The sequence below is a fragment of the Salvelinus namaycush genome, chromosome 25, assembly GCF_016432855.1.
Source record: "Salvelinus namaycush isolate Seneca chromosome 25, SaNama_1.0, whole genome shotgun sequence".
Classification (NCBI taxonomy): Eukaryota; Metazoa; Chordata; class Actinopteri; order Salmoniformes; family Salmonidae; genus Salvelinus; species Salvelinus namaycush.
This window is the reverse complement of record NC_052331.1, coordinates 15,648,385-15,661,188: the sequence shown is the minus strand read 5'-3', so window position 1 is coordinate 15,661,188 and position 12,804 is coordinate 15,648,385. Positions and strand designations below refer to the sequence as shown.

The window sequence follows — 12,804 nt, the reverse complement described above, 5'->3', positions numbered from 1 at the left end:
ATGGAAATCCCACACACCCGCATAGGCAAACGGAATGTTCACTATTCATAATGGCATTCGTTATCAGGGGAGCCTTTCACAGTAACATACTGCTGACTTTACAGACATTTCCTTGACTATAGTGTTTTTCTGAGATGTTGCCATGGTTGACACCTGAGATAGCGTTAATGTGTTTGATGGAATGCTGTTATCATTCACAGATGTATAGAGAATGCAAAGAGTAAAGAAACTGTGGGAAAATTATAATAATATTTAATTTGTAGAGCGCATTTCTCACGCTCAATGTACATAATGCAAAATATAGACTTTTGGCAAATTAAGCAATCAAACATTAAGTTGTGTTTTAAATTAGGAAATTGAGGCATCTTCCTTGACATGTACAGGTAGAGTGTTCCAGAGCTAAGGGGCCATATGTGAGAAGGCCATGTCACCCATGCTGTGCAAGGTTGTGACTGGTATGACCAGACTGTTTGAGTCTGATGATTGTAAGGAGCGTGATTTGGTGCTATAACAGCCTCCACTCTTCTGGGAAGGATTTCCACTAGATGTGGGAACATTGCAGCAGGGACTTCCATTCAGCTACAAGAACATTAGTGAGGTCGGGCACTGATGTTAGACGACTAGGCCTGGCTCGCAGTCATTGTTCCAATTCATCCCAAAAGTGTTCGATGGGGTTGAGGTCAGGGCTCTGTGCAGGCCAGTCAAGTTCTTCCACAACAATGTCAACAAACCATTTCTGTATGGACCTCACTTTGTGCACGGGGGCATTGTCATGTTGAAACAGGAAAGGGCCTTCCCCAAACTGTTGCCACAACGTTGGAAGCATAGAATCATCTCGAATGTCATTGTATGCTGTAGCATGAAGATTTCCCTTCACTGGAACTAAGGGGCCTAGCCCGAACCATGAAAAACATTCCCAGACCATTATTCCTCCTCCACCAAACTTTACAGTTGGCACTATGCGTTTGGGCAGGTAGTGTTCTCCTGGAGTCCGCTTAACACTGATTCATCCATCGGACTGCATGATGGTGAAGCGTGATTCAGCTATCCAGAGAATGCGTTTCCACTGCTCCTGAGTCCAATGGCGGCAAGCTTTACACCACTCCAGCCGACGCTTGGCATTGCGCATGGTGATCTTAGGCTTGTGTGTGGCTGCTCGGCCATGGAAATCCATTTCATGAAGCTCCCGACGAACAGTTATTGTGCTGACATTGCTTCCAGAGGCAGTTTGGAACTCGGTAGGGAGTGTTGCAACCGAGGACAGATGATTTTTACGCACCACACGCGTCTGCACTCGGCGGTCCCGTTCGGTGAGCTTGTGTGGCCTACCACTTTGCGGCTGAGTCGTTGTTGCTCCTAGACATTTCCACTTCACAATAACAGCACTTACAGTTGACCGGGGCTGCTCTAGCAGGGCAGAATTTTTACGAACTGACTTGTTGGAAAGGTGGCATCCTATGACAGTGCCACGTTGAAAGTCACTGAGCTCTTTAGTACGGGCCATTCTACTGCCAATCTTCGTCTATGGAGATTGCATGGCCGTGTGCTCGATGTTATACACCTGTTGAGGTGTGGCTGAAATAGCGGAATCCTCTAATTTGAAGGGATTTCCAGATACTTTTGGCTATGTAGGGTAATACATTCACTGCATAGCATCTTTATAAAAAAATATATAATTTTTATCAGTGGTGGCTGCTTGTATCAAATTCATATAATAGGGTATTATTCCAGGTATCTGCAGACATATGATGGCCAAACTGAAACATTTGAAGAATTCATATGCTATTAAAAGATGATAAGTCAGGTATAACTCTCCATAAGAATTGCATCATGCGAGACAGAACAGATGGAAATGAAACGCACGCCACCTGTTGTCTCAGGTGAAGTACTCCAGCGGTGTCTACCTCCACAGCGAGATCGAGTTACACAGGTAAGAAATATAGCCTATTCCTACTTGTCTTGTTATACTGAAAAAGGGAGGGTGAAAGGGCTACTCAACGCAATTCCATTGTCAAACAAGTATTGAAATAAAAATAGATAATGACTGTTATGATTTATGATGTGTCATAAACACTGAGAGTGCATGATATTCAGTTGTTCCAAAATATCCATGTAATTATCAAGCCCCGCCTCGTTGGGTTGGTCCTGAGGTGAGCCTGTTGCTATAAACAGCCCACCAGACAGACAGAAGGTGAGACGAGCTCTAGTGCTGCCAAAGGTATAAACTTCATCGGGTACTTATAGGATATTTTGACTGAAAGCGTTCTGCGCTTTGACACCTTTACAAACAAGACGAGACTTCCTCTGAGGCCTGAGCTCTTCTGGCGACGTGCCTGTTTTTACTTGGGCATCGGATAAACTTTGGATAGAAACTCGCAGTAAAGCAGAAATTATAACAGACAACATGAAACTTGAAGTATTCTGTGGAAACCACCACTATGAGGTGAAATCTGTGGAGCTGTGCAGCGATGCTAAGAACAGCGTCCGCTCGCCTGTCTCTGGTGAGGAGGAGTTGGGTTCGGATGGGGACTGTCTAGCGCACAGCCCGCCACCTGTCACACTGGGTGCAGATGGCAAAGGCAAACCGTACACGCGGAGACCAAAACCTCCATACTCTTACATCGCACTGATTGCCATGGCTATCCGTGACTCAACGTCGGGGCGTCTGACTCTGGCGGAGATCAATGACTATCTGATGACAAAGTTTCCCTTTTTCCGGGGCAGTTACACCGGTTGGAGGAATTCCGTGCGCCACAACTTGTCACTGAACGACTGTTTTCTGAAGGTCCTCCGGGACACGTCCAGACCATGGGGAAAGGACAACTACTGGATGCTGAATCCTCAAAGCGAGTACACCTTCGCTGACGGAGTGTTCCGACGCAGGAGAAAACGAATCAACAAAAAGACAGGCAAAGAGCAAGACGTGTCTGACCATCGTCCAGACGAGGACACGCAACTCACCACAACACCCGCACCACCAGCCAGCAGTGCCAAGTTCTCCAGTTCCTTCGCTATAGACAGTATCCTCAGCAAACCGTTCAAGAGACAGGAGTGGGCTGAGAATTCTCCCACCGTTGGTGCGTTACCGTGGCCCGGTTACACTCAGATGATGCCCCACATTGTGAGAGGACCATCAGTCGCCTTACCGCATCCCGCCCATTCGATGTTTCATATTGACTCATACGCTGCGCATATCCTGGGGGCATATGGTGGTGGATTGTACTGAGATGGATCATCGAAAATATAGTTTCGCAGCTCTGAAATTGACATAAAAGGGCTCATACATTTACCAGATAATCCCAGCAGTTGCAGCGCTGGCTACTCCAGGATCTGACGTTTACCACCGATTCAAAACAGATAGTATTCTTTCGTAATGGACCCGAGTGGCAAATAGAATGAAAACACTGGGTTGGCATTGGTGTACTTTGACAGTAATTATGTTTGAACTAAATGCATTTTATTTCATTGCCTTATATTTGGACAAGGTCACAGAGAATAGTATGTGTTATATCTGGACATGTTTGTATGGATCGACGCACCCTGTGGGGAGGAGTAGGCTTTATTTCGTTGCTTTGATTTTCTATGGTAATTTCCCTTTAAAACAATAGCATTTTTTTTGCTATACTGTGTACATACAGTTCATGATGTATAGATTATAGGCTATTTATGTTGTTGGTTTGTTGAAAATATTGTAACTGAATTGTCGAATCACTTGATCACTTCAAATCATGCTGTTTAGGGTAACTTGGGGCTAAACGCCCCCTCCTGTAATTCTCACAGAAACCACTTCATGTCACTCATTTTTTAACACTTTCCCTGGATGTAGTCATGTAGTCAGTAGTCTTGCTCAACTAAAAAGGTCACGTCTCATCTCAACCTTTTAAGTCACTCCAACAAAATGATTTTTGTTGGAGTGACTCCAGTGGGGCAAAATGCCCTCAGGATAATTCAATGCAAGTCAGTGGTATCTATATTAGAACTTTCCAAATCATATCCAAATCCTCCATAAGTAACTTTATTGAGAGTTAGGAAGTACATTCAAACCGCATCATAGTGAGGACATTAATAGTGAGAAGTGCAGTTTAATTTTTTTTCTAAATTCAATGTATTTAATTAAAATAAGATACCTAAACTTTAGCTTTTAAGAGTCAATTACAAAAAAATCTAAAATTAAACGTATATAATGGGTTTTAACACACTAATCTTCAGGGTGCATTTTGCCGGGAAAGTGAGTTCAAAATTCCCACTGTATGGCGTTTTAATTAATTCTGCCCACTTATTTCCCTTCAAAATGTGTTTGCCTAAGGATAGCCAATATGCACATATCTAAATATTACCAAAACATTGCTTTTTTCTGTCAGAACATAGACATTTCCCCCTAAGTTACTTAAGCAATTAGGCCCAAGGGGGTGTGGTATATGGCCAATATACCACAGCTAAGGGCTGTTCTTACACACGACGCAATGCGGAGTGCCTGAACATCGTCCTTAGCCGTGGTATATTGGCCAAATACCACAAACCCCCGAGGTGCCTTATTGCTATTATAAACTGGTAACCAATGTGATTAGATCAATAAAAAAATGTTTTTGTTATACCCATGATTTACGGTTTGATATACAATGGCTGTCAGCCAATCATCATTCAGGGCTCTAACCACCCAGTTTATAATCTACAATATAACATTTTGCATTTTGTGATCATGTCGAGCAGTTTGTATACGTTTTTTAATTTTGTTTAAACACAATACATATTTTGAATAAAGAGTAACTTTTACATTGACATTGTGATGTGTTTTTATGTTGATATATTTTTTGCATTGAATTCATAGCGCATGGAATAGATTGTGAACAAACAAGATATCTGCGCTACAAGTTGTTTTCAAGGCAAACAGCAAAATGCCAATCTATCATCACAAACACTGACAGGTGTATGGTGTCGGCCTGCAGGTGCCTGATCCCTCATCACATTCCCCAATGTCTACCCGCCATTTGTAGCCTACTACTTATGCTACTGAATTAAAAATGGCCTTATCAACTTGGTGTAATATCAAACTCATTCAAAACGTATATGCCTATCATTGTGAGCTCTCAAACAGTGGATGTGCTGTATGAAGCACATTGATAATGTTGTAAATATCCTTAATATTCAATTTATAGTTTAGGCTAGTATCGTCTCGCCTAGACTATATATGTATTGAATAGTCTAACCAAAACCAAAGGGGAAGAGAAAGGAAGTAAGGGAGGAAGAGGCCAGAGAATGGAAATAAAGAAAGACAGAAGGATGAAAGGTAAGAAGGGACTGAGGTGACGAATAAGGTTGCGAAAAGGGAATGGGCCTAACACTAAATATAATCCAATAACATTAGTTTTACGCATTCAAATGTTTCACATACCTAATTCTAGATTTAAGATAACATTGTTACCTAAAGGTCCCTTAGTAGCATACTCTCTGCAACTCTACAAATAGGCTATCACAGTAGGCCAATTCATATTTAGGCCTACTACTGCGTTACAATAATTGTTAATAACGATCGTTATTGGCAAAATAGCTTGGAATAATAATAATACAGCCATAATGTTGTTAAAGAAATGATGTGTGTCATTATTAGTGTGGCACATATCTAATTATAAATTGGTCCCTGTATTGGGGCAGAAATACGGCATTTATTTTTCTGTGTCTGAGAAGCTCCTGTGAGCGGATACAGACATTCAGTATTTATATTTTCTGTCTGGGGCTACAAATAACCGTCGCCTCAAGTCGAGACACATAAGCAGGGGAGAGATAATCGCAAAATAGCCTATCCAAGTGGATTTCAGTCCAAATTTAAAAGCTGAAAAACAACTATTTTCGATTTTACCAAGACGGTATGACAGGATTCTGTGTGCAATATGTTCAAAGCCTTCTAAGTATTCTTCTGTGGCTGAGAAAATAAAAGTCCTTTAAACCAGCTGTGCGTCCTGAACGCAGCGAGTTTATTAGTTTTTATGTTGCCGGAAATTATGAGGAGATTATGTTCTTTACCTTTGATTTTATAAGGGGAAATGATTTTATCTCGACATACTTGTTTGGTTAATAGTTTGAGCTTGTCGTTTAATTGTTGCATTAAAGTCGTTGGGTTAAAATACTATACTGTTATTACACATTTAACGGGTAACGTAAAATTCGTAAAACCACGTCTGTAAATATTTTCAATTTCGTCATTAAATCTTTGACTTTATTGTTTTTGTAATTTTACATGTATTGCCTTATAGCAAGTAATACATGAAATGCAGTTGGGTGAAAAATTTCAGTTCAACTCAAAATCTATATATTTGTCTTCTATACATGTCTCAGTTTTCCTCGATGATTTGTATATAGTTTACCTCCTGAACTGATTTATATTGAAATTAAACTTATCGTGATCAAGAATTGGGAGAGGCTACACATGCAACCAGCTTTCGTTTGACCTTCTTTTGTTTTGCCAAACATGTTCTCCTTACAAGCATTATGCATGCTTACGCACTGCACAATGTTCCCTAGCACATGGGCACCATAGGCATGCATGGTTTCTTCTTCGACAATAACAACAGAATAACATCAGAATCATCATCATAAGCTACTATAAAAATTATCAATTGGACCTATTTTTCTAAGACCTCATTTGGATCTGTGTAGTTAATTCATCTCTCGAGGGATATGATCCACGGTTCGAGGCGGTAAACTGACACTCGCGCGCCGTGTGTGGTATGCTGGAAGCGCCTGATGGAAAAATCATGTTTCCACTCATGTCAAAGTACTATCCTGAACAGCCCCGAACAAATGAACACGACAACTGTGGACTGTTATTTCTCCATGACCTCTGCTAGACAAAGCGACAAGCTCTAAGAAGCTCTGACTGTGCAGCATAATACTGTGATCTGTAGTTCTCCGCTCTCCATTACTTTTTTCCATCCTCAAGTACATCATAGGCTTTATACATAATAGGCTGTATATATGAATATATACAATACCAGTCAAAAGTTTGAACACACCTACTCATTCAAGGGTTTTTTGTTATTTGTGAACATATCAAAACTATGTAATAAGATATGGAATCATGTAGTAACCAAAAAAGTGTTAGATTCTTCAAAGTAGCCACCCTTTGCATTGATGACAGCTTTTCACACTCTTGGCATTCTCTTAACCAGCTTCACATGGAATGCTTTTCCAACAATCTTAAAGAAGTTCCCACATATGCTGAGAACTTGGCTGCTTTTCTTTCACTCTGCAGTCCAACTTATCTCAAACCATCTTAATTGGGTTCAGGTCAGGTGATTGTGGAGATGCAGCACTCCATCACTCTCCTTCTTGGTCAAATAGCCCTTACACAGCCTGGAGGTGTGTTGGATCATTGTCTGGTTAAAAAACAAATGACAGTCCCACTAAGCGCAAACCAGATGGGATGGCGTATCACTGCAGAATGCTGTGGTAGCCATGCTGGTTAAGTGTGCCTTGAATTCTAAATTCATCACTGACAGAGGCACCTGCAAAGCACCCCCACACCATCACACCTCTCAAATTTGACGGTAGGAACCACATATGCGGATATCATCCATTCACCTACTCTGCGTCTCACAAAGACATTGCGGTTGGAACCAAACATCTTAAATTTGGACTCATCAGACCAAAGGACAAATTTCCACTGGTCTAATGTCCATTGCTCATGTTTCTTGGCCCAAGCAAGTCTCTTCTTCTTATTGGTGTCCTTTAGTGGTTTCTTTGCAGCAATTTGACCATGAAGGCCTGATTCACGCAGTCTCCTTTGAACAGTTGATGTTGTGATGTGTCTGTTTTTGATATTTTCCTGATGGACTGAACTTCATGTTTTAAATTATTGATGAACTGTCATTTCTCTTTGCTTATTTGAGCTGTTCTTGCCATCTTATGGACTTGGTCTTTTACCAAATAGGGCTATCTTCTGTATACCACCACCTTGTCACAACACAACTGATTGGCTCAAACGCATTAAGAAGGAAAGAAATTCTACAAATGAACTTTTAAGAAGGCACCTGTTAATTGAAATGCATTCCAGGTGACTACCTCATGAAGCTGGTTGAGAGAATGCCAAGAGTGTGCAAAGCTGTCATTAAGGCAAAGGGTGGCTGCTTTGAAGAATCTAAAATCTAAAATATATTTTGATTTGTTTAACACTTTTTTGGTTACTACATGATTCTATATGTGTTATTTCATAGTTTTTATGTCTTCACTATTATTCTACAATGTAGAAAATAGTAAAAATAAAGAAAAACCTTTGAATGAGTAGGTGTGTCCAAACTTTTGACTGGTACTGTATATACCTAAAACTAGAATTCTAGTAAATAGGATAGGCCTACGTTATGTTTATGTCTCATTCATGGTTAACTTGGAACCATTGCCTTCATCGTCTGGCGTGTTGCACTGTTGACTGGAATGTCTAAATGAGTTTGATAAATGGTTTAATTGCGTGTATGAGAGTTGTGAGGAGTGGGTGGGAAGAGGTCTCTGTTAGTCTTCTGAGCTTGTGCTGTGATGTGTGTGGCTCTTGCTAGAATTATGTCTGGACCGCTGGACCGGGGCCAGATCTGGGAGAGGGTGGGTCTCGAGTTCCTGGCGATTTCTTGGAGGGATTTAGCCGGGATCTAGGGGGCAGAGAGAGATTTAAGAATTGATAGGTGGTCGAGTTTTGTTTGGCCGAGTGGATATGCGCAAGAAAGTCGAGGAGCTTTATGTTTCCCCTCTTAAAGGATTATTGCCAGCGATGGCCACAGTGAGACGGAGGAGGAGCAGCCGCCACACCGATACTCAGCTGGTGTTCCTGATTAGAACTGCAATAAACGCGCAGTGAATCGCCACTGGACACTAACGTCTCAAATTATCACATTTGGAAACATATTTTTTAGAACGTCTGAAGGAGGTATGCTGAGTAATTGACTGAAGTATTGGGTGTAGGATACTGCTCACATTAGATTTTTCAGGCCAGTGCAAAAAAAAGAGCATTGGTCATACTCTTGGTTATAGGCTACTCATACTCCTCTGTGTCCCAATTTGGGCGCAAACATGACGACTGAGAGCTCACAGCAACATCTGGACTCGTCTCATTCTCTGAGATCCAGCCCAGCAGCCGGAGTGATGCACGCCACTCAGATGAGCACACAGCCAGTGGCGGAGAGCTCACCAAATGCGTCAAACAAAAGGAAAAAGGGCAACTCTGGCTTGAGGCGTCCTGAGAAGCCGCCCTATTCATACATCGCCCTTATTGTGATGGCTATTCAAAGCTCCTCGACAAAGAGGCTTACTCTGGCTGAAATCTATCAGTTTCTTCAGGCCCGTTTCCCGTTCTTTAGGGGGTCTTACCAGGGATGGAAAAACTCTGTGAGGCACAACCTGTCTCTAAATGAGTGCTTCATAAAACTGCCCAAGGGCCTCGGCAGACCAGGCAAGGGACACTACTGGACCATAGACCCGGGCAGCGAGTTTATGTTCGAAGAGGGGTCCTTCCGTCGCAGACCTCGCGGATTCCGTAGGAAATGCCAAGCTCTGAAACCCATGTATCGAATGATGAATGGCATGGGCTTTGGCGCGTCGATACTGCCCCAAAACTTCGATTTCCAGAACCCCTCTGCGTCCTTGGCATGTCATAATGGTTACAACTTGGACGTGATGGGGAACACGGTGCCAGGGAGCTACGACGGGCTGGGTGGAGGGCTTCATGTTCCTCACATGTCGCCAAGCCCCGGGTCCACCTACATGGCTGCCTGTCAGGTGTCGTCTAATGGAGAATACTGCCCAGACAACAGTAGTAGCCCTCTGCACTCATCGCCGGCGGCGATGGCAGCAGGCACCTTGGACTGTCACTCTCCCTATACCAGTGCCTCCTCACACTGGACATCACCAGGTGTGTCTCCATACATCAAGCAGCAATCCCTGGCCTCAAACAGTCCCACATCCTCTGCCTTGCACTCGAGTATATCCCCTTACTCTCTGGAGCAAAGCTATCGCCATCACAACGGAAGAGACTCATCTGATATTTCAAGTAAGCCTGTTTACTTTACTAATAGGCAAACACAATACTTATACGCATGGGCACACTATATGACCAATTATAACATATGCAACCCAGTAATAAATATTCTACTCTTATGTACAGTTTGCATTAAATCGTGCGTATTTATATCTACTGTTTTATTTGGAAGTAGACCTAGTCGAGATGGGCAGTTGCTGATTGCGAATCATAGGGAAGGGGACATTGGGCCTAGTTAGGGAACACTTGCATTGTTCTGCTTGTCCATTTAGGAATAAAAGACAATTGTAGAACTATGATAATATAACTAAAAACATAAATAATTAAGTAATATTAATATTAATGCAAATTCTACTGCCAAGGTTAACATAATCACTCTCAAGGAAGTAAAAAAAAACTGTAGCCTATATTTTATTTTCAAGGCTATTGGCCAGCTCAGCCACAGACCGACTTACAAACACCAATATATGACATGACAATAATATGTCGACACCTAATTATGTGTATAATAATACACAAAAATGTACAAGCTTCCTTTAGATTTTTTTGGGGGGGGGGGGGGGGGGGGGGCTATATGTTGTTCCATATGTTGTTCCATGTAGTGAAGCTGTTATTCGATGCGTTTATATGGGCTAATAGCAGTAAGGCCAAAAACTGTAGCCTAGATTTCATTTTCAAGGCTATAGGCCTAAATTAAAATGCGCCAAACACCAATATGTGTCATGACAATAATATGTCAACATCTAATTATGTGTATAATAATACACAAAAATACATCAGTAATGTCAACAACCAAGTATGTTTTCCCTATCCGTACACATGGTTGATTCTGGGCATTGTAGATAGAACTGCCTGTGACCTTTGTGCGCAATGGTCTCCATAAGAAACCACACATAAATATGAACAATAATATCACTGAATTAAATAGTTTCATTACAAATACAAATTATGTTTGTAAAATAATTCAACACTAAATAGAAAGCAAAGTATTCATGGCAAATATCAAGGACACTTTTCCAGGAAAATATTCAAAACCTTATGTTTACAAATGATCTATTATTTTCACATTGTAAAAGTGATGTAGCCTATATATAAATAAATATGTGTGTGTTTCATGAAATCGTTTGTATTTTGCATGTATGCTCTAAATGATCTGCATGCAGTTGTTTTAGGAAAAATGTAGCCTACCATTTAAGAAAAATAATTGGAGTACATGCCATTGGCATAAATACAACGTCCAAATATTGGCGCCATGTTCTTTCATTTTTTGCATTAGAACAAGTTGGTTGTGTATTTTAAAAAGCTTTGTGTTTGACTGTCACGTCTCTTCCATCTGTTTGCAGTGGGATTATCTCGATACTCAAGCCATTCATCGCCAGTATGTGACAGGAAAGATTTAGTTCTGAACTTTAACGGAATCTCTTCATTTCACCCGCCAACTGCCAATGGATCGTACTACCACCAGCTACATCACCATCACCAGAATGTCTATCAGGACGTCAAGCCATGCGTCTTGTGAAATCAACGCGTTAAGACCACTGCCATCTTGGATGAGGATCACAACAACTACACAGCTACTATATACAAGCCATACGCTTCCTTGTCATTTGTCCCAGATGTCAAGACCTGTAAAAATGGGGGTGGGGGGGGGTTAGGCTATATACAAAATGTCAGTCACTCTGTCTGTGAGAACATCCATGCCATAACACCTTTCCGGAGAAATGAAACACTTTAGGACTGAGTGCATGGAGTAAAATTGGAAGAAAAAAATACATACATGTAGCCTATTGTCATTGTTAAGCACGGCTCAGACAGCTATTGGATATAGTTGATCAATGACATCTTAAGTCAGCCTTCAAACTCTGTCACCATGCCATGATGCATTCAGGAGTGAACTAATTGTGTCGTTTCATTCATATTGTAGGCTAGTGTTTGAGTATAAGTCATCAACACGGATAAAATGCAATACTACGTTAAATATGTTTAATAAAAAATACATGCACATTCACTCCGATTTATCTTTACCTATTTGCACTTAAACCTAAACCCTTGAGTTTTCGAAAGATTTCGCTGCAGCAAGTCAATAAAGAGATCTATTTTAAAACTGTTTGGGGTCATTCTTATTCAAGGGTAGGCTACATGTTTATGCTATGCAGCATATCGCAAATCCTATAGGGATTGTATACAGCGTGGGAGATCTTTTGGGACTACAATTGCCCAAAATTGTCTTTGAGTTCTTTATGACAAATTAGGTGTTTTATTACATTGTTTTTTTGTTATTGTAACCTTAATATAACTGTTGTTAATACACAGATTGATTGTTATTGTTATAGCCTACTATTTGAATTCAACGAATTCACTGTTGACAAATAAATGACAAACACATGAATACATCTAATGTATTATATTCAGCATTTACAAATGTAATCATTATCAATTTTGGGTCAGAAATGACCCCCGTTGGAGCGTTTTAAGATACAAATATGTTGGTGCTTTTAGGATTAATTTCCATTGGGATCGAATATATAACATGATCATACTAATATCAACATATTGGTACATATTTGTTACAGAATACATTTGACAAATAATCATAACGACATTAAATTTGAGATAACCCATTGGTTAAAACTTTGAAATGTGGACTTTCAAAATGCTAGCTACCATCCACTACAACCTTTTGAACAAAAGTAGGCCTACTATTCAACCAAGACTGTTTCTTCTCTAAATCCTGATTTTTACAAATCTGATTCTGCGGAATGACTCCTGTGTGGACATGTATGTTC

General features: G+C 40.8%; 2 protein-coding genes across 2 annotated transcripts; both read left to right on the top strand.

Moving 5' to 3' along the window:
• Positions 1–2,287: 2,287 nt before the first annotated feature.
• On the top strand, positions 2,288–3,226 carry LOC120020672 (forkhead box protein Q1-like). Its single transcript, XM_038964374.1, has one exon. The coding sequence runs from the start codon at positions 2,405–2,407 to the stop codon at positions 3,224–3,226; it is 822 nt and encodes a 273-aa protein (XP_038820302.1). The 5' UTR covers positions 2,288–2,404.
• A 5,803-nt stretch (positions 3,227–9,029) lies between these two features.
• Positions 9,030–11,979, top strand: LOC120020737 (forkhead box protein F2-like). The gene is made up of 2 exons (XM_038964473.1): positions 9,030–10,030; positions 11,362–11,979. Exons 1-2 carry the CDS (start codon positions 9,055–9,057, stop codon positions 11,535–11,537), a joined length of 1,152 nt encoding a protein of 383 aa, XP_038820401.1. The 5' UTR covers positions 9,030–9,054; the 3' UTR covers positions 11,538–11,979.
• Positions 11,980–12,804: the final 825 nt, after the last annotated feature.

Bases quoted from the DNA above. Each gene is read 5' to 3' on its own strand.
- LOC120020672 (XM_038964374.1), top strand. From the start codon at position 2,405: ATGAAACTTGAAGTATTCTGTGGAAACCACCACTATGAGGTGAAATCT.
- LOC120020737 (XM_038964473.1), top strand. From the start codon at position 9,055: ATGACGACTGAGAGCTCACAGCAACATCTGGACTCGTCTCATTCTCTG. The intron at 10,031-11,361 runs GTAAGCCTGTTT...ATCTGTTTGCAG, and splicing joins AGACTCATCTGATATTTCAA to TGGGATTATCTCGATACTCA.